Source organism: Ambystoma mexicanum, chromosome 5q, assembly GCF_040938575.1.
Source record: "Ambystoma mexicanum isolate Mex_15411 chromosome 5q, UKY_AmexF1_1, whole genome shotgun sequence".
NCBI classification, from domain to species: Eukaryota; Metazoa; Chordata; class Amphibia; order Caudata; family Ambystomatidae; genus Ambystoma; species Ambystoma mexicanum.
Genome location: NC_090933.1, coordinates 519724106 through 519749470, shown reverse-complemented (window position 1 = coordinate 519749470; position 25365 = coordinate 519724106). Strand labels below are relative to the sequence as shown.

Here is a 25365-nt window from a genome sequence, read left to right as displayed (position 1 = left end):
CTACGCACTTGATGAATACCCTGGGCGCCGACTTCAATCCGAAAGGAAGGGCCTTGAACTGGTAGTGCCGCCCTTGAACTACAAATCTGAGAAACTTTCGATGTCCTTTTAAAATGGGGATGTGGAAGTAGGCATCCTCCAAGTCCAGCGACGATAGGAAATCGCCTTCCTCTAGCTGCCCCAGCACGTGCTGGAGGGTGACCATCCGGAACTTCTGGGACTTTATGTACTTGTTTGAACGACAAAGGTCCAGGATGGGTTGCCTACCGCCGGTCTTCTTTCTTACGAGGAAGTATCGTGAGTACACTCCGGAGCCCCGGAGCCTCTTTGGGACGAGCTCGATGGCTCCTTTCTTCAGCATCGCCCTTACTTCCAGCAGCAGTTGAGGGACGTGGTTTTCCTTCCTGGCCACGGGTGGAATGCGGGGGCACTTCTTTAGAAACTCTAGAGTGTGTCTGCGGGCCAGGGCATCCAGCACCCATCGGTCGGTGGAGCTGGACTCCCACACGCTGACAAACTTCGCCAGCCGGCCTCCTACCGGGGTGCTCAGGTGGGGGCCCAACGCTACAGCCGGTTCAGTCCTGCTTGGCAGCGGCCTTGCCGCCTTGGCCTCCTTGGCGACGACGACAAAATCCTCCTGACTTGCCATGTCCTCTGTAGGCCTCCTGCGACGAGGAGCGGGCCGCCTGGCAGTACGTCAGGAGCCGCCGCCGAATCCTTTGGAGGCACCTTGCTTGCCTCCGGAGTTCCTGCAAAACGCCCAAGGCCCGAGCCGTCTCCATGTCGGCCTTGATGGCCTGCAGTGACTCATCTACTGTCTTGCCAAACAGGTTGTTCCCGTCGAATGGCATGTCGAAAACTCTGGTTTGCACGTCCTGGCGGAAATCGGTTGCCCTAAGCCAACCACGCCGGCGAAGGCAAACACTGTTGCCCATCTGGCAGAAACCGGTGTCAGCAATGTCCGAGACCACCGTTAGGGCGTGGTCCGACGCCACCTCGCCTTCCTGCAGGATCTCCGGGGCCTCATCCCTCTTGTCATCCGGGAAGAAGTACAGCAGAGGAGCGATCTTAAACCACAGCTCCCTGTCGTAGCGGGCCACAATCGCGAAGGCGTTGGCCGCTTTAATCGTCGTCGCCGCAAACGAGATGACCAGTCGTCCCATGGCGTCCAGTTTCTTCCCCTTGCCATCTGGCGGGGAGGTCGAAGTTGAAGCCATCGCCCCCCGCCGCTTTCTTCTTGGCCTCACGGAGACGACCGAATCTGGGGTTGGCTGCGCCCTAAAGCACATGGGGGTGGAATCCAGGACCCGGTTCTTCTTCTCGTACCGATCTCTCTTGGCAGGGGTCGTGGACGGGTTCTTCAGGAGCGACGGGTTCTTCAGGAGCGACAGCCCCTCGTCCCAGATGTCGTCAAGTAACGGGACCGAGAGGACCATCTTCCTCTTGGCCTCACGCCGTTGATAGAGAAAACCTTCCTTCTTCTGTTCTTCTGGGGAGAGCTGGAAGAGCTCGGATGCCCTGGCGATCATGGTGTGGAAGGAGCCAATTTCGTCAGGCGGGGAGGCCCGAGTAGGTGGTGATGGAAGACCCATCCCGTCGTCACCACCGTCGTCATCCATCCCCGTCGTGGCCGTCTGTTACCGTGTCATCCCTCGGATCAGGTGAAGGAGAAGGCTGTGAGGGCCGCGAAGGCTGGAAGGGCAGGGGGGGGGGGGGGAGTGAATTCTTCTCTGCTTGCTTGGAGGGCTTTGCAACGGTCCAGGCTCCGCTGGATCGTCCGTTGGGGGTAAGGGCAACCTTGTCTTTATCTCCATAGGCAAGGCCTGGATCGCCAAAAAGATTGCTCCTGAGTTGTCCTGTGGCCCAGGTACTGGCTGCGACGGGCACGGCGGTTGGGGAGTGGAATCCTCCGCCTCCACGGGATCCTCGTCGGCACCACCGTTGCTTTCTTCGTCCGCCTCGTCGGGATCCCTCCTGTGGGACTGGACCTCCTCGAACTTCTTGTTCAGGATCTTCACGACTCCAGCCAGCTCCTCTTCAGAGACTGTATCCGTGTCCGTGATGGCCACTGGGCCCCCCGCCCCTCTTTTTCCACCAGGGTTCTCACGGGGGTCTTATCGATGGGCTGAAAAGAGGATTCCCTCTGCGGTGGCAGGGATCTGGGCCCCGAGGTCGCCTCCACTGGGGTAGCCTCCACAGGCTTCGCCAGGGCCGCCACGACTCCCTCGATAGAGGCCTTAGCCGGGTGAATCAAGGCCTTCACGACTTTGGACGCGCTTGAGGCCTTCACCTTGGGGGTAGGGTCACTGCCTCACTCCCCCTCGGCTGTCTCCGTCAGGATCGACCGGGACTTCTCCCAAAGCTTACCAGTGTTCTGCGATTTCCTCTTACCCGAGCCAGAGCGTTGGCTCGTGGTTGATGGTGTCAGTGAAAGTGTGCCCCGCCTTGCAGCCGAGGTGCCCGACCGATCGGCACTCGCCGTGCTTTGCCTTTTGTTGGTCCTCCGTCGCCAGAACGCCCTCAAAGGTCTTAGAAGACCGCTCGGACTACTTCTTCTCACCTACCGCTGGGCTCTTCCCTTCCAGCCAGTCGGGTACGCCGATCCTTCATAGTCCGCTCCGACATGTTCTTGCAAAACGCACAGTCCTTCTCCACGTGCGTTTTGTCTTCGTGAAGGCAGTAGAGGCATCTAGAATGCTCATCCTCCTTGAAGACATTCTGCAATCCGCATCCAGGGCAGCTCTTTAACAGCTTGGATCCGGGCATCGTGTTTCCTTTGTCCTGGGCCATGTCCATCGCGGGGTAGTTCTCAAAGATCTTCTGGAATCCTCCAATAAGCGGAACTCGACGAAAACTTCGCCCTTGAGGGGCGTAGAAAATTCCGAAACGGGTCCCCGTTGATCAGAAATAGAAACAGTGGAGCTTGAGGCTCGATTGACCGAAAAAATGAGATTAAACTCGTTGAAAAATCGCAAAATGCAGTAAAAGCTCGAGCGCTATAGCACGAGGACTACCAACACTTGAACGTGCGATAAAAATCTGAGGATGGCTGCCAGAGGAGGGGCTTAAGTAGAGGGCAGTCATTGGCTGGGGGCAGTATGACCCAGAGACCAGTGATTGGTTATTAGGAGAAAGACAATTCAGAAACGAAACAAACTGATTTTTTCTTTACCGAGGATTCCCGGCGTGACGACAGGGAATATTCATGAGCATGCGAATCCATGCCAGACCCCATGCTGGAGAAAGCGTTTTCAAGTTCCCTACTGTCTTCGTGGATTTTACTTGCAGCGCATGTGTGAATGCATGGCTACGAGCCAGTATGCCTGAAGGGTCCAACACATCCTGGCAGTAGTTTCTACCAATTTACCACTGACAAAAGAAAACAAATTCCAAAAGGACAGGGAATTATTTTTAACCTAACTAACCCTAGGGAAAATCAGTAATTCTATGGGCTATTAAATAATTATGTACCCACAATAGTATTGCTGATAGTATGCCATAGGTGTTGCTTTTTCAACCCTTGTGTGCTTCATATACGAGCATACATTGATGCGTGTGGCCAGGATGGACAAGGTAAAAAGAGTTACATAGAGCGCCAACATTTATTCTCGGACTAGCAACGGGGTAGGTTGACATAGTAAGAAAGTCACTCTATCCTACAGTCTTTTCCTATACCCTTGTCCTCCGAAAGCCATTGGTTGACTGAAAACTCTTTTGTGCTGCAAAGTAATCTTAAACAGTTGTGTTTTTTGACTTTTTTGTTGTGTTAAAAATTGGGGAGGGCAACTGTTAATAAAAACAACACAAAGAAAGCGCGACTAGAAAGGGAAACATGGGAGGCAGAGATAATCAAGATATTGGGATGCTAGAGTCTAAAATAAACAAGTATTTGAAAAGCCAAATGAGTCTAGCTTTGCAAATGTAGTGGGTAGAGATTTGTTTTCATGTGCAGGCTTACAACAAAAAAAGAGATGTCCTCTTCATTTCCAAAGCCAGACCCATCGTCTTTCGCACGTGTGGCCGTGTACCACACATGTCCATCGGTGTTCGCAGCGAGAAAAGGACTGAAAGGCAAAGCCGAGGGCTGTGCTTGGGGAGGCCGGCCTTGGCCGCACTTTCAGGCCTTGTTTTAGCACACTACATTTTGGTGCCATAAAAAAGCACTCTGGTTCCAAGCCAGTATATGTCGGGACAACAAGACAAGGATGAAAATGAGTGGTTTTGTCCTGGATTACTAAACGGCTGCTTTGAAAGAATCCTCTGGTAAGAATTTGGGGACCTCCTCCTTTTTTTATTTATTCAATTGTTTTATAGTTTACAAGCAACGTTTTACCACTACCTTCATAGTTACCATACACTATTCACACATACAATATTAAACACAATACATAGGGGGCTCTTAATTTTGATGATTGAAAGAATCCAAAAACAGATTTGCTCGCAGTCCGCAATAGGGGAAAAAATAATCCAACATTCGGGACACTTGATGTTGCTATAAATCCAGAATCATTAAAAAAAATAAATCGCATATAACAAGCCATTTCGACGGTTTAACACTAAGTTACAAAAGTGAATCCAGACGGGGGCACCTTAGTACCTGTGCTCAGAAGGGTTCGGGCTCATTTCACCACACCAGTGTTGATCAACAAAGTTGAAACACGCATCCAGTGTTACTGAGTGTGCTCTTGTTCAGGAGGAGAGTTGCCTAGCATTTCGGTGCTGGACCAGCAGGGCTTTCTGGGCAGGACCAGACTGCTAAGCAAATGAATATTCCTCCTCGGTGCAGGGCACACTGAGCTCAAATGTGTCTGCAGACTCTCCCAGGTGGCAATCATCCCACAGCACCGGTTATTTGACCGCGTTCAGTCTCAGTTGAGGGTCTGACACAATTTTTGCATATATGATCACTCATTTCAGATTGGACCAGTCATTCTTATGGCAGGGGCTGCAATGTTGCTTTTTGTTCAGAAAGAAACAATTCAATATTTTGCAACTAGGTTTGCACTGCACGAATAACCACAAAATAAAAAAATCAACCAATTACAGAGATGACAAGAGCGTAGGCACAGAAAGTGAAGCGCTGAAAGATAAGGGGGTTGATGATGTACAAGCAGATAAAAGGCCAATTCAATTAAAATGCCCCAAATATGAATGGCACAAGAGGACAACTAAAATGCTTTTCCTCTGGAGGGTTGGAGATGTCAAGTAGATTCTACCCAAGGCCTAGAAGACACCAATCCCCCACCATCACCTGCATGAGTAGCCTTAATTGGTACATATGTGCATCACACACCTTGCACTGCTACCTCTGCTCCTTCCCCAAACCTTCTGAGTCCACATCACTGCGGAACACACGATGCATCGAAGTCCTAGTGGATTCCATCACAGGATGAACCACTTTAGTCTTTGCTGTGAATGTTGAATGCACTCTTGATGCTAAGCCATGGCAGTCTCTTTCCTTGTAGCACAACATATACAACACAAACACACAGCCAATGTCAGCCTCCCACTACCTTTCGCTTATTTAGCGACCTCTAAAATATCTTTCTCTTGCAAAAGGACCTCTGGATAGCCATGTTCTGTCAAGTCATTCTTCCCTTCTTGAGTGTTCATTTTTATTATGGTTGAGAGTCTCACTCAGACCCCAACAGCAGAAAGAGCAGACCACAACATGCATGCATCCTATCCTCTGCCCAAGGCCTATTCCTTCAAACAACAGTATTAAAGTACAACCCTGGCAATACAATAGCAAAATCAATACCTAAATACTGAAATGGACCATTTGGAAAGGAAGGTTTAAACCTGTTCCTATCCTGGACCATATCGACCTAGACCATGCATGCAACAGAGTATGTTCTATTATGACGATACACTTCACACATATGCAGTCATCTCCAACTCCAGCATTTTAACATTGAAATCGACATTCTCTTCAAGTAGATGTAACAGTCTAATATTAAGTTACATACTATAGGACAAATAAAACGATCCCATTTAATTAGGATTTAAATAATCCACAATAACCCTAGATTAAGTGCAAGGGCTTTAGGGTGCCGAAGGGCAAATGAAGAGGAGCATAGAGTGTTGCTGAAGCCCAACAAGGTCCCTGGGCCAGATGGATCAATTCCTGTAGTCAATTACAGACGTGGAAGTGACTTAACCAAAATAAAAAGACATCGCTTCAATATAAGCCTCCAGTTGGCAGAGTGTGGGAGCTTTCATTTTAAAATCCAATAAATAGCCCACAAACTGTCTTGTAAAGGTCAATTTCAATCGACTAGGATGGCAAGGGGTACTTTGAGTTCAGAACCTGCCGTGTTATTTAATGGACTGACAAAATGGGTTTTTAACATTACAGAATAAGACGAATCCAAAGACGATATGAGAAATCGTTCTAGCATCAGACGCAGAAAAAAGCGTTCATGCGGGCTGACTAAAATTGTAGGTATGCAATATTAATCATAATGGGCTTTCGTTATGCTTTTTAAAATTGAGTAACAAGCAAACGAAATCCAATTCTAAAAAAAACTCATTTGCAGCTTAGCTTATTTCGGAACCAGTACTACTTATTAAAGTAGTTCCCATGATATCCCTTGCCCCTTACCCCTTGCAGTGGATAGCATACATAATTAAGTACATAAAGATTGGGTGCATTCCTTAAAAATAACCCTACAGTTAGTCAATGCCATTTTAACTCCGATTGACCATGGTTTCTTGGCCAAAAACATTGTTAAATGAGGTCCATGGATTTCAAATGAATTATGCAGTCGATGGAACTAGGCAAGGACAAGATTGCCCTCTGCTTTGGTTAAAAAGGGTAGGTTGGAGAGAACATCAGCCGCTGTTTAATGAGTAGGTCAGAGGTTATAAACACACGGTTGGTGAATGGAGGGAACAGGGAAATGCTAATTGGAGCTCTTGAAAGTTCAGCCATAGCCATATATGGACTCTTCCATACATATAGTCAACATAGAGACCCCAAGAAGGAACAGGGGCCTGGCACTCCGTTAGGTAAGGAAAGTGACAAAGCTTCAAAATAACTCTGCAGGGTTTGCCTTTGACATTTACTCAGTGTAATATCTTATTTTCTGTTAAAGAAAAGACATCCTTTTAAGATGGAGGGGCTCTTTACTAAACTATTTATGGATCCGCTGCTTAACAGAGTACATGTTTCTTAGTGCTCTGTTTGGGGACTACTTTACTCAAAAGACATTGGCAAGGGAAACAATTAGAAATTACCCAAGAAACCTTCTTAAGGTTAAACGGAATCTTGAATAGATTCTAACCGTTTTTAGACATTATCCAGAACTATTTGTTCAGCATTTCATGATGGTGGATGTTTTAAGTTTTTTTTCATTTGCACTAGTCTTACATTTACTTCTATGATCAAGCAACGATTCACAAACGTTCAGGAATCAAGTTCCCACCTTGCTTCCATGTACATGAGTAGAACATGAGCTCCTAAGTCAAGGACTCCAGCATGGCGGTGACAAGCAGCCATCTCTCCCCAGAATTCTTGCACTTACTTTCTCCACCTTTACAGATTTCCTCATTACCACACGTCTTCCTCCGTTTTAATCAAATGTTTCGTTTTGACAGTCATTTTTTTTAGAGCTTTTTGCATTCCTTTTCGGTTAGAAGACCAAAATACATACATTTGAATAATTTTTCTGTATAGGAAACAATGTTTTTTTACATTTTTTTTTAGGAACTGCTGATTTGATTTTTTCAGAGTTAATACTTGTAAACTTTCTTTAGACTACTTTTGGTTACTTTTTTTATCTGTACAGAATTATGTTGCCCTACTAACGCACTGAGGGATGCAAAACGTGCTGACAATTCTTAATTGCACTGTTTATCACTGCAATACCTTTGGAGTGATGGGGCATTATTCATCACTTAGAACACCTGTGTTACTGAGATGACTTATCACATGGGAGCCAGTCAGAGCGAAGCACTTCACTTGGATTGTTCATCAATACCTTGTTCGGGAACTGATCCAGTAAGAGGTACGCAGCTGTCCCAATCAAGCACTAGCATATCATGTAGTTTAGTTTCTCTTACCTTGGAGCTGGTGGCCTCCTGCTCTACCAGACTCAGAGAGACGCTACTGGGACAGGAGTCAGAGTCCGATATCTGCACTGCACTTTCTGCTTTTCCCGAGTGGCTCCCTTCAGTATTTCCATCCTCACTCGCCCGTTCACTGTCTTTCTCCCAGTCAATGAGCTGCTGATCTTCACCTGAATAAAAAACAGAAAATGCACTTTCATTCTTTCAGCCCAACTATTGAATTTTGGTGGTGCTATTTGCTGTTGGAGAGAACAAGATGTGTGGTCCAGAGGGAGAATTTACAACAAAAAAAAACCACAATTAATTTTGCAAAAATCACATTAGAGCAAATACCAACACAAATCATACAATGTGCCACACACATTATTAAGTCAAACAGTGAGAATTGCCCTGTGCTGGGTGTACATAATGTGTCCACTAGGCAGCGATGCATGTGGCTGCAAGACATTGGATGGCATCGAACATTAATAGCATGAAGATTGCAGGGTGTATGCAAAGGGTGGTTTTGGGGCTCATCTCAATCACTGATTCTTCGCCTTGAGTTAGTGAGGATTCAGTCCGTGCAAGCTTCCCTCCAGTTCTTTGCCTTAATTGGAATAAGCAGCACTGACCTAACCATGCGTTGCCTCCTCCATCTGCAGTGAGTGGAAAACATGTTGAATGGACGCATCTCCTTTGCTTACTAGTGAAGGTGGTCCTGGCCACAAGTAGGGAATTGGATCTGTGCTTCGTCATCAGCATAGGAGTAAGGCTTTGTCTGGGGATACAGCAAGGTGGAAGGGATGTTATTTACGTATTCATGTAGATATCAAGCATTGCAATCCTTTATAGATTCACTGTCCTTTGCAATCATCTTTTGAAACAAACCTGTAAATACTCAGTAAAATGTAGCTCCTATCTATACATGCATGGAAATCTGGTGCAGGGTCCCGAATGATGGATGGATGGATGCAAGATGGCACCCCTCCTCTTAGTCCTCTCAGGCCTTTACATCCACCTTTCAAGGAAGTATCTTAACACCAGGGAAAACATTCACAGAGATGTACCCGTTAGAGAGACAAGGCTTGCACAAAGAGGACATTGATGGCATCACTGAAGTTCTGAATAGAAATGTGAGAACATTCAGTGTACGGCAAGGTCGACTGCGGTAAAGATGATAGCAAATTGAAAGTAAGATTGGCAAAACTGTAGGACAGAGCGGTTAAACAGAAGGTGCTCAAGATCTCTGCAAATGCTAGTCCAGGCAAGCAAGGAGCCCCAGTGCCACAGCCATCCTGGAAATGTGTTGAGGATCAGTGTTGTTGAGAACAGACTGTCTGGTATTACACAGAGTCTTTTCTCTGGAGAAATAGTCGTGATTTGAAGTTGGATCTTGAATTGCACATATTGTTGCATAAGGACTTGTCAGAGGAGGGGAAGGGTTCCCAGAAGCCAGTAAGTCACAAAGATTTCTCAACTTCAGCTTTTTAGTAATTTGTCCATTTTATGAGGGACTAGAATTAAGAGCAGAGACCTGGTCCGCAAACTTGGCTTGGCTAGTTAAAGCTTTCTTGTTATTGTTTGGGTGCAAGTAACAGGTGGGTGTTTTACATCGGTATCCGTAGAAATGTCTGAATGCAAAAAAACGAGGTAGAAATGACTTTTTTTAATCGAATTTGATAGGGACATTTATATACTTTAAATACATAATAGGTGGGGTGGGGTGGGGTAAGGGTATTAGTTAAGGTAAGGGGGTTATAAAAAAAAAGTGCAAAAAGTAAACATTCACCAAGAGGCCAGTGGTCTGAGCGATTACGGAGACTTTACATGTATTCGCTTACCATGGTTTTGTCTACGGGTCTGATCACCCTGTTAGGATTTCCATACTAGTCACTAGGAGCTCTTGCTGGGCCAGTTATGGCAGCCTCTGTGGTCCCAGCGTTGTGGGGCTGTTACATGGACCCGGGCACTATGATGTTCCGATTTAAGATGGCCGATATGCAGTGAACAGGAAAGGGAGGAAGCATGTCATTACGCTCCCCTTCCAATGACATCTTTCAGTCCAAAAAGAAACCACTGAATAAAAAGGAAACAAAGACCACAACTGGTGTCTTGGAACGAACACGCGCTGGTCGTAGTGGACTACACCATGCACTTTGAACCACAAATGGAGTCTCTCTTTTTTGCTATATTAGGTTTTCATTTCAATTGTACCTCATTCTTTCTCCAGGAGTATTCCTCTATGGAACACGCCCTGGGGACTGAAGAGAGTACTTCCAGTTCATGGCTGTCTGTGAGGATGTTGCCTTGTAGACTCTCTGCCGTAGCCTTGTTACAAAGCCATGTTGCAACATTTAATCTCCAATCTCCATGGTGAAGACAACTAGGGTTGGGAAACGTGCATCTCTGAACTCCAACAGACCACAAGTCATTCTTTGAAACCTGAGCAAATTCAAGTTGTAACTAAGCCCGACCTGCTCGGGTAAACCTCCATTCTATGGTGACAGAGGAAACGGTCCAACTACTCCCAGATTGCAACATTGATATTTCTGTCCCCCCTTGCCACTTCACACCGGGGGACAGTTTGAAATTTTCCAACAGGTGACCTGTTACATGCAACGATCTCTATCCCAAGAGCGCTGACATAAGTCACCCCTGCCAGGATAGGAAGGGTAGAACCCCTGTAGATGATCCCGGGGTATCTCCACTCCTCCTGGGATAGAGGTGCATTGACTCCAAGATTCCTGAGAGCATCCAAGCAAAGAGGTATGGGTCTGACACTGTCCCCCAATGTCCTGCTTCACTTTCCTCAACAGGCCATCATGTTCCCGTTGAGTGGAGGGATCTCTCTTGTACCCCCTATCGTATTCTCCCCAGCCTCGATCTCCTCATCCACCTTGAGACCCCAGCCAGTGCTAGTACAAACACTTCTATTTAGGGGTCGGGAGGCCTGCTGCTGATCTTTTACCAACTCACCTCCAGTTTCTTCTAACCCTTGATTTCTTCTTCCACCCTGGTTTCTCCCTTCAATATCTAGTGGACCCTACTCCTGAGGTATTCTTCCAACCTCCTTCCGCTCTACTAGATGATCTCCTAGCTCTTCTGAGTAGGGGTATAATGGTACACTGGTGTACCGGTACAATTACTGTGAACTCATTAATTTAATGATAAACACTGTGAATGTTTTCATATAGATTTGCCGTGTTGGTGGCAGCATCTAAGCACACAATTTTCTTAGAGGCTGCAGTGTGTGCAATGGATTTTATCTCGCACCCAGAAAGGCAAAAATCTGTCTGGGTTGCCCTGGCTGACAGGTGAACACGTGGCAGGCGAAGGCGATCAGGCTGCAGAGCACATCACCACAGGGCTCTATATGCACACCTAGTTGAAGATCTGGCCACTTTAATATGTTCTTCAAATTGCTTGCAGCTGCCTCACGCCCTTCTAGTATTAAACTGTCTTTAAGCTGAAAGTTCACATAACAAAATAAACACTTTTCGGTTGAAAGAAGTCTCCATGATGTTTGCAGAAAGGGATGTCACCAGGAGAGCGAGACACAGCGGATAGCTAATTATGTTCAGGGCAGTTGGGTGTAAAGAGAGCACTATCATTTTGTTCTCCTATGCTAAAGTCAAATGAAACGTTATACGAGGAACACGCAACAGTCAGCAGGCCGGTTGCATAGCAACCACTTTGCCAGAAGCACCTTCAATAAATCCATTTGCATAGTATACATCAGTTACTGTCCTGCAGCACACCGCAAAAGATCTTGTCTGGTGGGGGCCGGGACAGAACAGGTTGTTTTGCAGCTCTGGTACCTAGGCAGGTCAGTACAGTGACAGTCTTGCCACTGATCAGAGTGGGTACTGGACTCTAATAACAGCTTTCCCAGAGGGTTGCCCACGAGTGATGTAGTTGAAGTTGGTGGTATCTTTTGTTTAAGTTTAATTTGGAAAAGACCTTTGCCCCATGGAGTAAGTGCATCATGTCTGTCATCCTGCGGGATGGGTGCCTCTCTCTCTTTCAATTGCCATGTTTGGCGCCCTCATATCTCCACAGATGCAGATGCTTCTTCCATTTTCTTTCTTGAAAACTGGGACAATGGACAAAACCCATGGTGCGGGTCCTGACGCTTGGGCAATGATGTCTTGACTGAGGAGTGATTGAAGCGCATTCTCTGCTTGCCATTGAATATTTAACAGAATCTCGTGATAGTGCTGTGAGACGGGTTTCATGTCCAGGCTGATCTGTAATTTGATCCGTTTTCCTTTGAGTCTTTCCAAGCCATTGAATAGTGCCGGGAACATTTTGATTATAATGTCCTTGGGATTTGTTGTGTACGCCGTCATGATCCGGTACATTATGTGCACTAGTACCATTTGCAAAGCGGATTGGTTATATCATTACATTTCCATAATATGAGACGCACCTTGAACTTAAGCAATAGCCACAAGTATTCACTGCCCCATCACCAAACAGCGGGAAGGGCAAAAATGGTCTGCGATTATTAAGCACCTTTTGGAGAGATTTACCAGTGACAAGCAAATATATATGTTTGAAGGCAGACAACCTTTAGTTTATGCTTCCTTGGAAAATGCATACCACTGGCCTCAGTTTATGTCATTATTCTGTGATGTATAGATTAGCAAGGGACAGGTCTGCTGTCCTCTGCAATGCTTAACAAAGAATGGCAGCCAGCAATGGAGAGTGGGCTGAAACCCTAAACGACCACTTAAGCAACGCTATTTAGCTTTCTTTGTCGTGTAACAGGCCCCTCCCCCCAAGGGATTGTGGGAATATTCCAATTGAAGATTTTGAAATTCCTGCCAATCCTTACCCTCGCCCTGACATACTTTTGTCCAGCGTGGGTGCAGGGCTTCCCTTGCCATGTGTGCAATCAGTGTTCACTTTGCACCCAGGACATCCAGATCGCACTTGGTAAAGGTAAAAGCAAGTTTGGTTTGCCTTATTAACACCCCAGAGCGAAAAGCTTCCCACTTTAGTTACATGTACTAAAACACATTTATATAAAAAGACAACTTCCTGGCGCCGTTTAGGTTTGTAACGCGAGTGTTTGTGATAATTTGACTTTTAAAAAGGTTTTGTTATATATAGTAATGAAAATGTTATTATAGGTCATTAAATAGCTGGAAAAACAAGAGTGCAACATAAAAAACTAAAAATTCATAGCGTTGGATTTTTTCTGCAACGTTTCCTTTGGGACAACAAACCGCCTAGATTGGCCCTTTGGAAATGACAACTGCGGACTTCAATGGCGGGCATGAGTGTCCCTAACTTTAAACATTACCACTTGGCTTTCTCGGTGCGACACGTACATACTTTTTACTTATTGTTTATTTACTGTCTTATCCCCCTTCTCCCCGCACTTCTCATCCTTCCCCTTCCCATGCACTTGAGCGATCTGAATGACACTTGGCCTAGTAGGATCAGTGTCTGTCTTCCCTCTGTTCCCCTCCCTTGCCTCGTCGCGCCTTGAAACACTTGTGTATAGGCGCGTTATAAATGCCATTTCATAGCATAGCATATCATATCATACATACATACTTTGAGGAAGCCAGGTGCAGCTCTTTGGGCTCGGGCTAAATCTAGCACATCCTCACCACTGGAACCTGACTCAATAATATCCACCAAGGCTGATAGATTATCCGAGAAGAAGCCCCTCACGGAGTTCTTCAGAGAAAGCTGGCGTGCAATATCACATATTTTGGGGCTGACCCTTTTTTCTTCTCTGATGCTTCCATATGGCAGAACCACAAAATCGAAACTTCACAATCGCAGTCTGTTCTGGCCAGACTGGCTCTTGTGTGGGGTTCGTTACATTAAAGATCTCTTTGAAAATGAAGACTGGATCCCCTTTGGTAGGCTATGTCAACATCCCCTTTTGATTGGCTTCACTTACTTAGAATATTATCAACTAAGGAGAATTATAAGTGTTGCTCTGGAGAATGCCTCTGTCTTGTTCTCCAGTAATGTAGTGTGGCTCAAAAAGGAAACTTCTATCTAGTACCCACTCAGCAGCGTGTTTCTACCGGTTGTGGGTGCTGGAGGCAAGGAAGAATACAAATGCTTTACAGCTGTGGTCCCAAGAACTTGATGAACCTCTGGGGACTGACTGTTGGACAAGATGCTGCAATAATGTTCAGCTTGCCTCATTGGACTGGGGCTTAAGGGCCAGCCAAATAAAGCTTCTACACCGTGTGTACTGGCCACCTGATTGAATGTATAGAAGGAATATGTATGACCGTGTCCGCTGTTGGAAATGCAAGACTGGGTAAGGCACGATATTGATAATGATATTTTATTTCTATCGCACTCGTAAACAAGCTTTTGACCCATATGATCTGGCTGTGCCCCCAATGGGAAGCAGTTCTGGGCGGAAGCATCAGAAAGGATTAATCTAACTCTGAAAACCAATATTCCAATGAGGGCTTCTGTGCCTTAATTATGGGCGAAGCCAAAACTGTGTGTGGTCTCCTAAAAACAAATAAATCCTGGCTGATTAGGGGTTGCATGATTGCGAAAGAATTGACATAGAGACTGGATCGAGGACATGTTGGCTTTCTCTTCTTTTGAACAAATTATTTACAAATGCAAAGAAGATCTAAAACACACTTAAGGCAATCTGGGGTCCCTTGAGACATACAGAAGATTTGTTTGGTTGCAGTGAATTTTACAGCATTGGATCTTTCATGGATTCACATGCTGTGAATATTCTCGTCAGGCTGGGAAATCCTGGTAACTTTAATTTAGTTGTTTTCCTATGGAAAAACATTGATACCTTGAGTGTTCCATCGACGACGTTGTGGGTGCTTTTGGCAGCACCAATTGGATGTCGAATGTATATCTCCGCCCCAGAAGCTTCCTCTCAGATTTCAACCGACTTTCAGACAGTTGGGGTTCCACGCGCTTCTCTCCTGAGAGAATATTTACATTTATTCAAGAAAACCTTTTTCTTCAACTCAAGAAAAACGTTTTCTTCAACATTCGTTTTTTACGGTCTTTCAACCCTGAAAAAGATTCAGTTCCAACTTCATTATGTAATCTTCAGGACCGAAAAAAAGTCCTTGTTCAGTCCATGTAAGTCCTTGTTCAGTCCATGTGAGACCTGTGGGCTGAGGAACGTCTATGAGGGAGACAGGCACTAAGAGTGCGTTTACTGTCTGTATCCTAATAATTCGGCGGACGGATGCAACTTCTGCCAAAGGTTCTCTCAAAAGATCCTAAGAAACAGAAATAGACGCCTTATTTGTTGGCTCAATGAGGGGGCCTACTCGGCATCGGAAGTCGGCTTGTCACGGATCGGGAGGGCAACCACTCCCTCTGACAAGAGGTCACTGTTGTGTCGGAGATCCAAATCCGAAGAGCCAGCGACAAAAAAGCAGAAAACAGGTGAGGCTAAGTTGGCTTCGAGACATGACAAGGCCAAGCACTCATTGCCTCTTAAAAAGCCTCTTTCTGGTGGTTAGAAATCCCACATAGTCTTCAGGCACTCTTCTAAGAGTACTATGTCAGTCGCCGTCACAGACACCAAGGGAGAAGGGCTTGCACTCCTCTTCAAAATCTGCTGAAGCGTCTTGGAAATCTTTGACGGACAAGGATAAATCAAGGCCGACTACAACATCTTCCTCAACCGCGTCGGTGAAAAAGTCTTCTTCAACGAGCACCAAGAGCCAACACTCCTCATCGGGATCACACAGGTCTTCTTCCGGACACGAGTCCTCCTGAAAACATCACTCGATGACCAAATCATTGTCCAAACTGTCGTCTACTACACGAGTGACGGCAGCGACCATGGCACTGACAGCTACCTCGATTATGACTACCTCGTCAAGCCCCACTTCGAAAACGAGCATTCCGCCGTTGACCACCTCGTCGACAATGAAGAAAAAAAAATCGCCGGCTGAGAAGCCGATGCATACATCGTCTACTGTGCCGGAACTTTCAGGAAAGAAGACAGATGTATTGTCCCCGAGAGGTATATTAAAAAGCCCATCTGGGCCCACAGTAAACGACCAGTCTGCTTTCGAAATGTATTCAACGGTCTTACCAGAAGAAATTCTGCAACACAAAATCACATCAGATTTCGAGGCCCCTTCATATGAATGACAGACGGTATTTGAATCAGATCCTGAGGAAGGAGTTCACAGGCCCCCATCCACGATCCATCTATGGGATCGGGCCTACCCCTAAGATCCCAAACACCTTTTTTCCCGTCTGGACAGGTTAAAATCTGAGGGGAAGCTGCTGGGGCAGAGCAATACACTCAGCGTCCCATTGGTGCTGCCAAAAGCACCCACAACAATGTCGATGGGAGACTCAAGGCGTCAACGTTTTTCCATAGGAAAACGACTAAATTAAGTTACCGGGTTTTCCCAGACTGACGACGGGGAACATTCACAGCATGTGAATCCATGAAAGATACCAATGCTGGAGAAATGGAGTTACAGGTAAGAAACTACTCCCTTCCTTCATACGGAGCATGATTGTGTAATATTTCACATTTCGTATTTGTCAATCTTCCTATGTACTGCATAGGGTTGAAGGGATTAGATTATGGGTTTGTGTGTTTGTTTCTGTTCTCTTCTCTTTCTTTGCCCCCTTTTTTATGACATTGTATGAAAAAATGCATTCTTGACAAGGTTTTGCATTTCTTGCATTTTGATTTGTGAATTGTTTATCTTTTTTGTGAATAAAACTTTGATACATCGGGAAAAACGACGTTTATCCATTTCCATCCTATATTGTTTCTCTGTCATGCTGTGCCATCTAGTGGCCTTTTATGGTATAACAAGACTCATTAAATAATATACAGAATTCATTCCCCACACCTATTTATCATTCTTAACTGTGCCTGATGTATTATATACTATTTATGGGGGACATCCCTGAACCCACCGCCATGTCCATTCCCGTCCCAAACCCTCCCCATCCTATCCCTTTATACAATCGCAGATATGGAGGCTGAAATGGGGGCGTTGAATGAGGCTTCCTCTTCTTTGTTGGAAGCTGAATGGGGGCCTGGGGTACTACCAGAACCGGGCCTGGTGGCATCCTCTTCTGGATCTCTGACACCAGGGGGTGAAGGGTCGACAGAATGTCCAGGGACACATCCCTCGGCTGAGCTGGTGGGATTAGAAAACTAGGCCCTGCGCTGTCGTCCTCTTCCACTTCCTCGTGGACCGTGTGCAAGGGCTCCTGGCCCTCTTTGTCTGTGGACGAGACATCCATGGCTTGGGCCATGGTCTGGGAGGGCTGTTTTCGGGGCCTCCTCGTGCCCCCTCCCCAATTTCCCCTCTGCAGGGCTTGAACCAGGGCCTGTGCCGGCTTTCCCCTTCTGGCGTGCCATCAGACTTTGCCAAAGCCAGTGTGGCAGTGTCATACCTTGGGGGCAGGGATACCTTATGTGCTGCATGGGCTACCTTAGCAGGATCAGCTACCTTTGCAGTTGTGATAGCAGCTGCCACCAACTCCATCGCCGACAAAGTCTTAACCTGTGCCGATTGGGCCTGCTTGGGCTGTTCGGCCTTCTTCTCCTCCCTGTGGCTTCTCTGACTTTCCCCGTAGTTTAGCTGGGATCAATGATTTCCTTTTTGAGGAGGAGCTCGATTACCGGCTGGCAATGAAGGCGGAGAGTGATGTCGATTGCGCCCTGTCCACCTTGGGACCCGCTTCCGCCGCGAACCCGGTGGACTCGGACTTGTGGTTTTTGGCCTTGTCTTGGGCCCCCACGGATGAGGCGCCATCAAAGGACTTAGAAGACTGCTGACTGACCAGCCGGTCCTGGGTGAGGCATGACCCTGCTCGGGGCAGAGGCCTTGGCATTAAGCCATGCCGTCAGTCTACAGTGCCTATCCCTCGTCGTCTTCTTGAAGAACGTGAGGCATATCTCGCACTCCACCTCCCTGTGGTCTGGGTACAGGCAGTAGAGGCATTGCAGGTGCTTGTCTTCTACAAAAACATTCCGTAGCCCGCACTTGGTGCAGGGCTTGAAGAGTATGCAAAGTAGGCCCGATGACCTTCTGGAATCTTCAACGATCTTCGCCCTTGAGGGGCGCTGAAATTTACCACCAACAGATCCCCGCTGTCGGCAGATGGAGAAAAGAGCACACAGGCTCAGTCGAAACAAACAGAACCTTTTCTGTCGAAAACATGAAATCTGAAGATGGCTGCCATAGGAGGGGCTTAGGCAGAGGACTGTCATTGGATGGGGGCAGTATGACCCAGAGGACAGTGATTGGTTTAGAGGCAAAATACAGTTTGTAAGAGAAAGTGAAACCGTTTTTTCTTTTACCAAGGATTCCAGCCTGACTACTGGTAACATTTATGAGCATGCGAGTCCATGCCAGACCCCATTCTGGAGAACCCCAATTAAATAACAAATGTGAAACGGAATATGCTTCAAAAGAAAATAGTGTTTCAAAAGGAAAGGCAGAATGGCTTTTATAAGCAGGTGACAACTCACTTCCCCACGTTCAAGGCATGGGGTCTCAAGAGTTAAGAAAAGGGTAGGTGGGATAGCACAGTTCTCTCAATGTGGCACACTTTGGCTTGCTGGTACGATTCAACAATTCATTCTTGGGCATCAAGCGTTTCTCAGTTCAAAACAGTTTCTTTAGTCTTCCTTGCCTTGAATCAAAGACACAGTTCAGCACTGTCAAATAGAGCCTTTCAGGTTTCCCTTAGCCGAGTCTGTGTCTTTCTTGACACTTTCACTTTGGTACAGTTCACTCCGGATTCCCTCGTTAGGGTTTGAGCCCGACTTTGCTCTTTCCAGTTCACTTTGTAATTCACTTTCTTTGTTAACACACTTTCACTTAGGCTTCCCTCAGTCAGAATTGAGCCTTCTTTTATTTTTACTTTACGACTCTGGTTCTCAGTATTCACTTTGTAGGGTTCCCTTCTCCGTGTGTCTTCTCGTTATCTCAGTTTTGAAGACTCTTGAAACTGCACAGTTTTGAGATACTCCTATGCATGACCATTTTGACGTCCTGTTCAATATGATTCACAGTTCACACGTGATTTCTCGACACACTAAAGCTTTCTGGTATTTGTAGTTCCTTTCACAAACTTTCATAGGCTTCCCTCGGTGGGGATCGTGCCTTCCATTTCTTTATCAACACGCTTTCAAAATATTTCACGGCTTTCTTTCTTTAGCCTTGCGCAACAGTTCAAAACACATTTCACAGAGACTTTCGATCATGCGATTCACCTACGCAGGACCATTGTGTAACTTTGTAATAATTCACGTTGCTTTTAAATCTTTCTTCACGCGATTATAATCATTCCATAACCTTTCTTGATACAGTTTCACTTGCTCGTAACACAAAACAGACTTTTGTTTAATTCGGTAACTCACTGGTTGTGTTCATCTCAGTTCTTTCCTCTTTGCCTTGTATGCGGCTATCAAGGTCTTTACCAACGACTCCTCTGCTCCTCCCCAACTCTGTCGTTCGCCCGGGAGGGGAACCATCAACCTTGAAACACTTCAAAGGAAGGCTCTCCCCATATTCTTGGTCTCACTTTGCGAACCATTACGGCCTCTTGGAAATACGGTTTGTTCACCTGGCTTTCTTTCGCTCCTCTCGGCATTCAAACAGCCCCTTGGCCTTCGGATCTCAGCAGTCTTGTTTGCAGCAGCTCAGGAAGAGCTGTTCCTTCTCGTACCCAACCTCGCTCAAAGTGTGCCTGTGTGCTCCACCTTTTATCCTCACACGGATATCTAATGTATGGCAGGTGTGTGTAAATGAAACTGAATGCCTGACCCAGCTGGCCTCATTAATGGGAGAGGGCCATTGCAAAGTGCTAGGGGCAATCGTCATAGCCTCATTCCTCATCTTCGGCTCAGTAGCTTTGTCAGCTTAGAGAGGGTAAGGATCATGAGTTGTAGTGTCCCAGAAAATAGGTAGGGATAAGGGTTTGATGGTGGTTAGGAAAAGGGGGATACCATGTCTCACCATCGGGTGTGTCTCCCCCACTCTCCAGGGCCCCCTAGCCAGGTAATCCTCCCTCGCTTGCCCATACTCAGGATCGGGATCCAAAAGCGACGTCCGTTCCATGGCCACCCGAGTTTGGGATTCTCAGGATTAGGTTGTCAAACACCATCTGGTTTTTCACAGAGCTAATGGCTCAGCACAGATCTTTTTCACGGCGATGACCAAAGGGATACAGCACTCAGCTTGTATCTTGGCACAAATCCCAGCCACAGGGATATAGTGTCCAGCTTGCCTCCTGCCGCCAATCTAGCCACCAGCTTGCTATTTGTAGTCCATCCAGGGTTGTAGGGCGTGATTCTTTTCTTGCTCCAAAGGATATGTACCGAGCCCAACCTTCAGGTATATAGTGCCCATCCCACTCTTCAGGGATACAGCACCAGCCAATTTTGTAATGATACAGTACCTAGCCCATTTATTTTTTCAATAGTGTTTTTATTGAAATCTGAATGAACATGGCATTTAGTCAACATCTACAATTGCTTACAGTGAAAGCATTGAAATTTCGTTCCATATTTCTTATTTTCATATAATACCCCCAAATTAAATTATAAATCAAATTAACAATAAAAGCATAATAAATTATATTATAAAGGTTGGTTCCATTGGCTGTCTTTTCCCTGCTGCCTCCTTCTCAGCGAAGCAGGTCCGCCTTCCTCTGCAACGTGCACCTGTGTCCAGAGTGTCTCTTATTGTCTGGATCGCTGGTCCTGTAACAGGTGTTTCAATGTTTGTGGCCTAAAAAACATATGTTCCTTTTCCTGGACAAAATCAAAGAAAGGGGACCAAATGCGTGAGAATCGTATCATGGTCCCCGTCGTATGTGCCGTCAGTTTTTCCATGGCTATGATTTCCTAAATATTGACCCACCAGTAGGACCAGATCGGTCGTTCATCGGTTTTCCAGAAGCCTGCTCGGGTCAACTTTTCAGCCAGGAGCAGCTGCGTTGTGAGCTCCGCTGTAGGGCCTGATTCGAGGTACGAGCCATCTTCAGGCACACCCCCTAGTAAGATGGTGCACGGGCACATTGGGAGAGAGACCTCTGTGATATCTTTGATCTTAGATTACATTTATTGCCAGAATGTTCGCATTTTGGGGCATTGCCACCAGAAATGTATGAAGTCCCCCTGTTGTCCGCATCAGTGCCAGCAACAGTCGAGTATTCTGGTGATATTGTGTGTAATCCCTGAGGGTTCATTTACCATCTGCAGCATATCTTTGTCGCACATTTCTTGTATGTGGTGCATCTGGAACGTTTGGCAGTTTGAGTCCATATATTCTGCCAGGAGTCCGGTGTGATTTCTGTCCCAATGTCTTTTTCTCATTTCGTCATATACGCTAGTTTGTCATCGGGGTGGCTTTTTCCAGTAAGCGGTAGCAAGTGGATATTTTCCTTGTGCTGTGGCCTTCGGAGATTTGGAGTTCAATTGCTATCGGTGGTCGTGTGTCTGCTCTTCTTACTTTGTTTTTAGAGACCCAATGCCGAGTTGGGAGTATCTAAAGCTTTCCATTTCAGGGAGTGTAAACTTTTCTTTGCATTTGATGAATGTAAGGGGGAGTCCGTCTTTGTACATGTTTTTAAGCCTCAGGGTCCCATTTGAATCCCATTGTACGAATGTGCGCCTCCTCATACCTGGGGAGAATTCCAGGTTTTGTAGTAATGGTGACAGTGGGCACAGTCCAATTCTCGTTCCCAGATGTGCACCAGCTTTGCCCCAAGCTTCGAGTGTGGCTCGGGTGGACTCCAGTAAAGAGGTCCAGATGGGTTTTGGTAGGAACGGGAGCTGTGCGAAGGGAGAGCGGGTGCAAGCTTGCTCTATCATTTCCCATTTGGGTTTTTTATCTTCTAGAACCCATTCTAACATTGGAGCTATCAGTGCTGCACGGTAGTATCGCAATACTGACAGCACCCTAGGCCCCCCATTTCCTTTGAGCGCAGGAGTACGTGTCGTGAGATTCTGGGTGGCTTCTTCTTCCATTTATACTGGCCGATTGCATTTTGCAGGTCTAGAAGGTCTTTGTCTGGTACTGCAATTGCCTGGAAGATGAATAGGAGTCTAGGTAAGATCATCATTTCAATTGCCATGATTCTTCCCAGCCCGGAGATTTCTTGAATCTCCCAGCTTTCTGAAAGTAGCCTTGTTCTCCTTCCGTAGTTTCAGGATGTTGCCCCCATGAGGGTCTTATATGATTTGTATTCCCGGATATGTGAATTTGTCATCTGGCCATTTGAAAGGGAAGGTTGTTTTTATTGCTATTCAGGTTGCTGATGCTTAATTGATCGACATCCCTACTGATTTCTGGTGATTTACCCCAAATCCCGAGACTGATTGCAATCTATCTAGAAGGGCCAAGAGGGGGGGAAAATCGACTGGAGGGGATTCTGGAAGACGCAAATAACGTCATCCGCATAGAGCGCCAATATGAGTGTTGCCTTCGTATGTCGGGCCCTTGATGGTCGGGGTGCTCATTATTTGTGCAAGGGGTTCCATCGCTAGGGCAAAGACCAGGGGGGACAGTGGGCAGCCTTGTCTTGTTCCTCTGCCCAGGGGAATTGGGACTGTCTTGGCTCCGTTGACAATAACGGCAGTGGATGGGATTTGGAAGTTCACCAGTATTAGTTTGGTAAAGGCCGGGCCGAATCCGTAGATTGGCAGTAGATTTTTAGGAAATCCCATGACATGCTGTTAAATGCTCGATGGGCGTCGAGAGAGAAGAGGGACAGTCCTCCCAGGAGTTTTGGGGGTTATGCGATTTAGTCCACCAGCCTTCTGATGCTGTCGTGGGCCCCACTGTTTTTGAAAATCCCTGTCTGGTCCTCATTAATTATGTGCGGGAGAACTTCGCCCAGTCTTATGGCCAGGACCTTGCTATAGATTTTTGCATCTGTTTTCAGGAGGGCTATGGGGTGGTAAGAGGTGAAGTTTTCTGGATCTTTACTGGGTTTCAATAATAGGGTGGTCGTGGATTCACCCATGGTTTCAGTTCTTTTCCCTGATTTAAAGAAGGAGTTGAACAGTGTGGCGAGTTGTGGGATTAGGGGCCCTGCAAAAGTTTTAAAGAATCTATTAGTGAACCCGTCTGTGCCGGGGGCCTTTCCGGTTGGGAGCTTATTGCTTTGGCGACTTCTTGGGTCAATTTGGGGCTCTCTAGTGCTTCCCTAATGGCCTTGGTGATTCGCGGGAGCTTTTCCTGATCTATGAAGACCCAGATCTGGGTAATGTCCCCTTGATGTGGGGCGACAATCTTACAAAAAAACGATTCCAAGATCTTTAATTTCCCAGCCTCTGTGACCCCTCTCTTCCCTGTCTCGCTCTTTAGGGCCCCAATATAATTGCGGGTTGCCGCTTTTCAAAGCTTTGCTGCCATTAGTTCACCTTGTTACCCCTGGTGTAGTAATACTGTTATCTTGAGTATAGATTGCGCCGCCTTCCTCATCATATGTGTTTCTAGGGCTTGTCTAGCTATTCTGAGATCACTGTGTGTTCACCTGTTCCCTTTTTCTGCATGCTCCTTCTCTTTCTCTTGCACTTTCCCCTCCAGTCTTTCCCGGTTCATGCGTTGGGTTCTGTACTAAGCGGCTGAGTGTCATATGACGACTCCTCGAATGGCGGCCTTTCCGGGCGTCCCATACTCTACGCATGTCCATTCCCTCTGTTTTGTTTTCTTTTAAGTAGTGGACTATTGCTTCTTCTATGGCGGTCTTGGCGGCTATATAATTTAGGATTTGGTAGTTAAATCTTCACAGGGGTTTCTTTCGGGGGTTGCCTTGACCCAACACCATTCCTAGTTTCACTGGCACTTACAGACCTTTACGTAGGATTTCTATTCCCCTGACTGATGGGATGAGAGTGGACCCAGTCTAGCCTTGAGAAGCCTCCATGTGCTGGGGAGTAGAAGGTGTATTCCCTTTCCCCTGGGTTGCGGAAACGCCATGTTTCTATCAAGGAAAGTTGCTTCAGAAGCGTCGTCATGGCATAATAGCTACTTTTGTCGGTTGTCATGGGGGCTAGGATTTTGTCCATCGTTGGGTCAATTACACAGTTGAAATCCCCTCCCAGTATCACTTCCCCTTCCATGAAGTTCGCTAGTGTCCCAAGCAAAACAATTTCTCTATGTCACGACCCTCAGTGAGAGTCATGAGAGACCCCCTTTTGTCGTCTGAAAGCACTCTCGTTTGGGTGCCATTGCCTCATGGCAGTCCTCTCCCCCTGCTGTGTGTCTCCATTGTGGCATGTGCTTGTGTCTTCTTACCCCTCTTGTAGGCCTAGTGGTTAAGTGCTCCCACCTTGGCTATTCTCCTTCTTCAGCAAGTGCTGCCCCTGGAATTTGCCATAGTCTTGATTTCCTCGTGTTACATCTGCTATCCCAGCTCAGGTTTGTTGGCGTCTCACTTTCCCAGGGTTCTCTAGGTCGTCCGGGGTCCTGCTCATCAGGTCTGAGGCTTCCTCCTCCGATCTGATTGCATATTTCTGGTTTTGAAATTCAAACATGAGTTTACAGGGGAACCCCCATCGGTACCTGATCTTGTGGGATTGTAGCCAGGCTGTGACCACATGCAGTTTCCTTCTGTTGGCTAGGGTGCGGGGAGCCTGGTCCTGGTATAGTGAGATGTGTGCGCCTCGGAGTTGGATTGGCTCTTGTTTTCGGGCAGCTGTCATGATTTGCTCTTTCAGCTGGAAGTAGTGGATTCTGGACAGTGCGCCGGGCAATAGGTTGCAGCGCTTTTGCATCGTGGTGTAGACTTGGTGCGTCCTGTCCAGTTCTAGTTGGCCCACGTCCAGAAGATCCAGGAGCCCCCGGAACATGCCTTTACGTAATCCGCTAGGTCCTGGTCAAGGGTGTCCTGCGGTATTCCTCTTATCCTTATGTTGTTTCTGCGGGACATATTTTCTAGGTCCTCCTGTTTCATCCAGATCACTTCCAATTGTTCTTCTATACCCGTTACCCTGTTGCTGAGCTCCGTCTGGTCATGCGCGTGTTCACATAGGCAGTTTTTAACTTCATTCACTCTGGATTCCAGCCCTACCATGTGTGCGTTCAGGTCTGCCACTATCTCAACCATGGCTTCTTTGGTTGCCTTTATTTCGACTGTGAGGTCCTGTTTTAACATGGAAAGCATTTCCATGAAGTCCTCTCTGGTGAACGTGGGTAGAGTGTTTCCGCCGGTGAGTCCAGGAGGTGGCACATGGATGTCTGCCTGTGTTTCTTTGGCCCTTTCGTTTTCTTTCTCTTTTTCCCGGTCCTGTATGCCCAGTAGTGATTGTATGTCTCATGTTCCTCCTTTCGGTTTGGCTCCTCCTTT

General features: G+C 46.7%; 1 protein-coding gene across 2 annotated transcripts in view; it reads right to left on the bottom strand.

Moving 5' to 3' along the window:
* SPIDR (scaffold protein involved in DNA repair) overlaps nucleotides 1–25365 on the bottom strand; it is a 3076965-nt gene that overhangs the window by 2689649 nt on the left and 361951 nt on the right. For both annotated transcript variants that reach the window (XM_069621022.1, XM_069621023.1), the window contains one exon: nucleotides 8065–8240. In XM_069621022.1, coding sequence (XP_069477123.1) covers nucleotides 8065–8240 — 176 coding nt within the window. The remainder of the gene's footprint in view (nucleotides 1–8064; nucleotides 8241–25365) is intronic.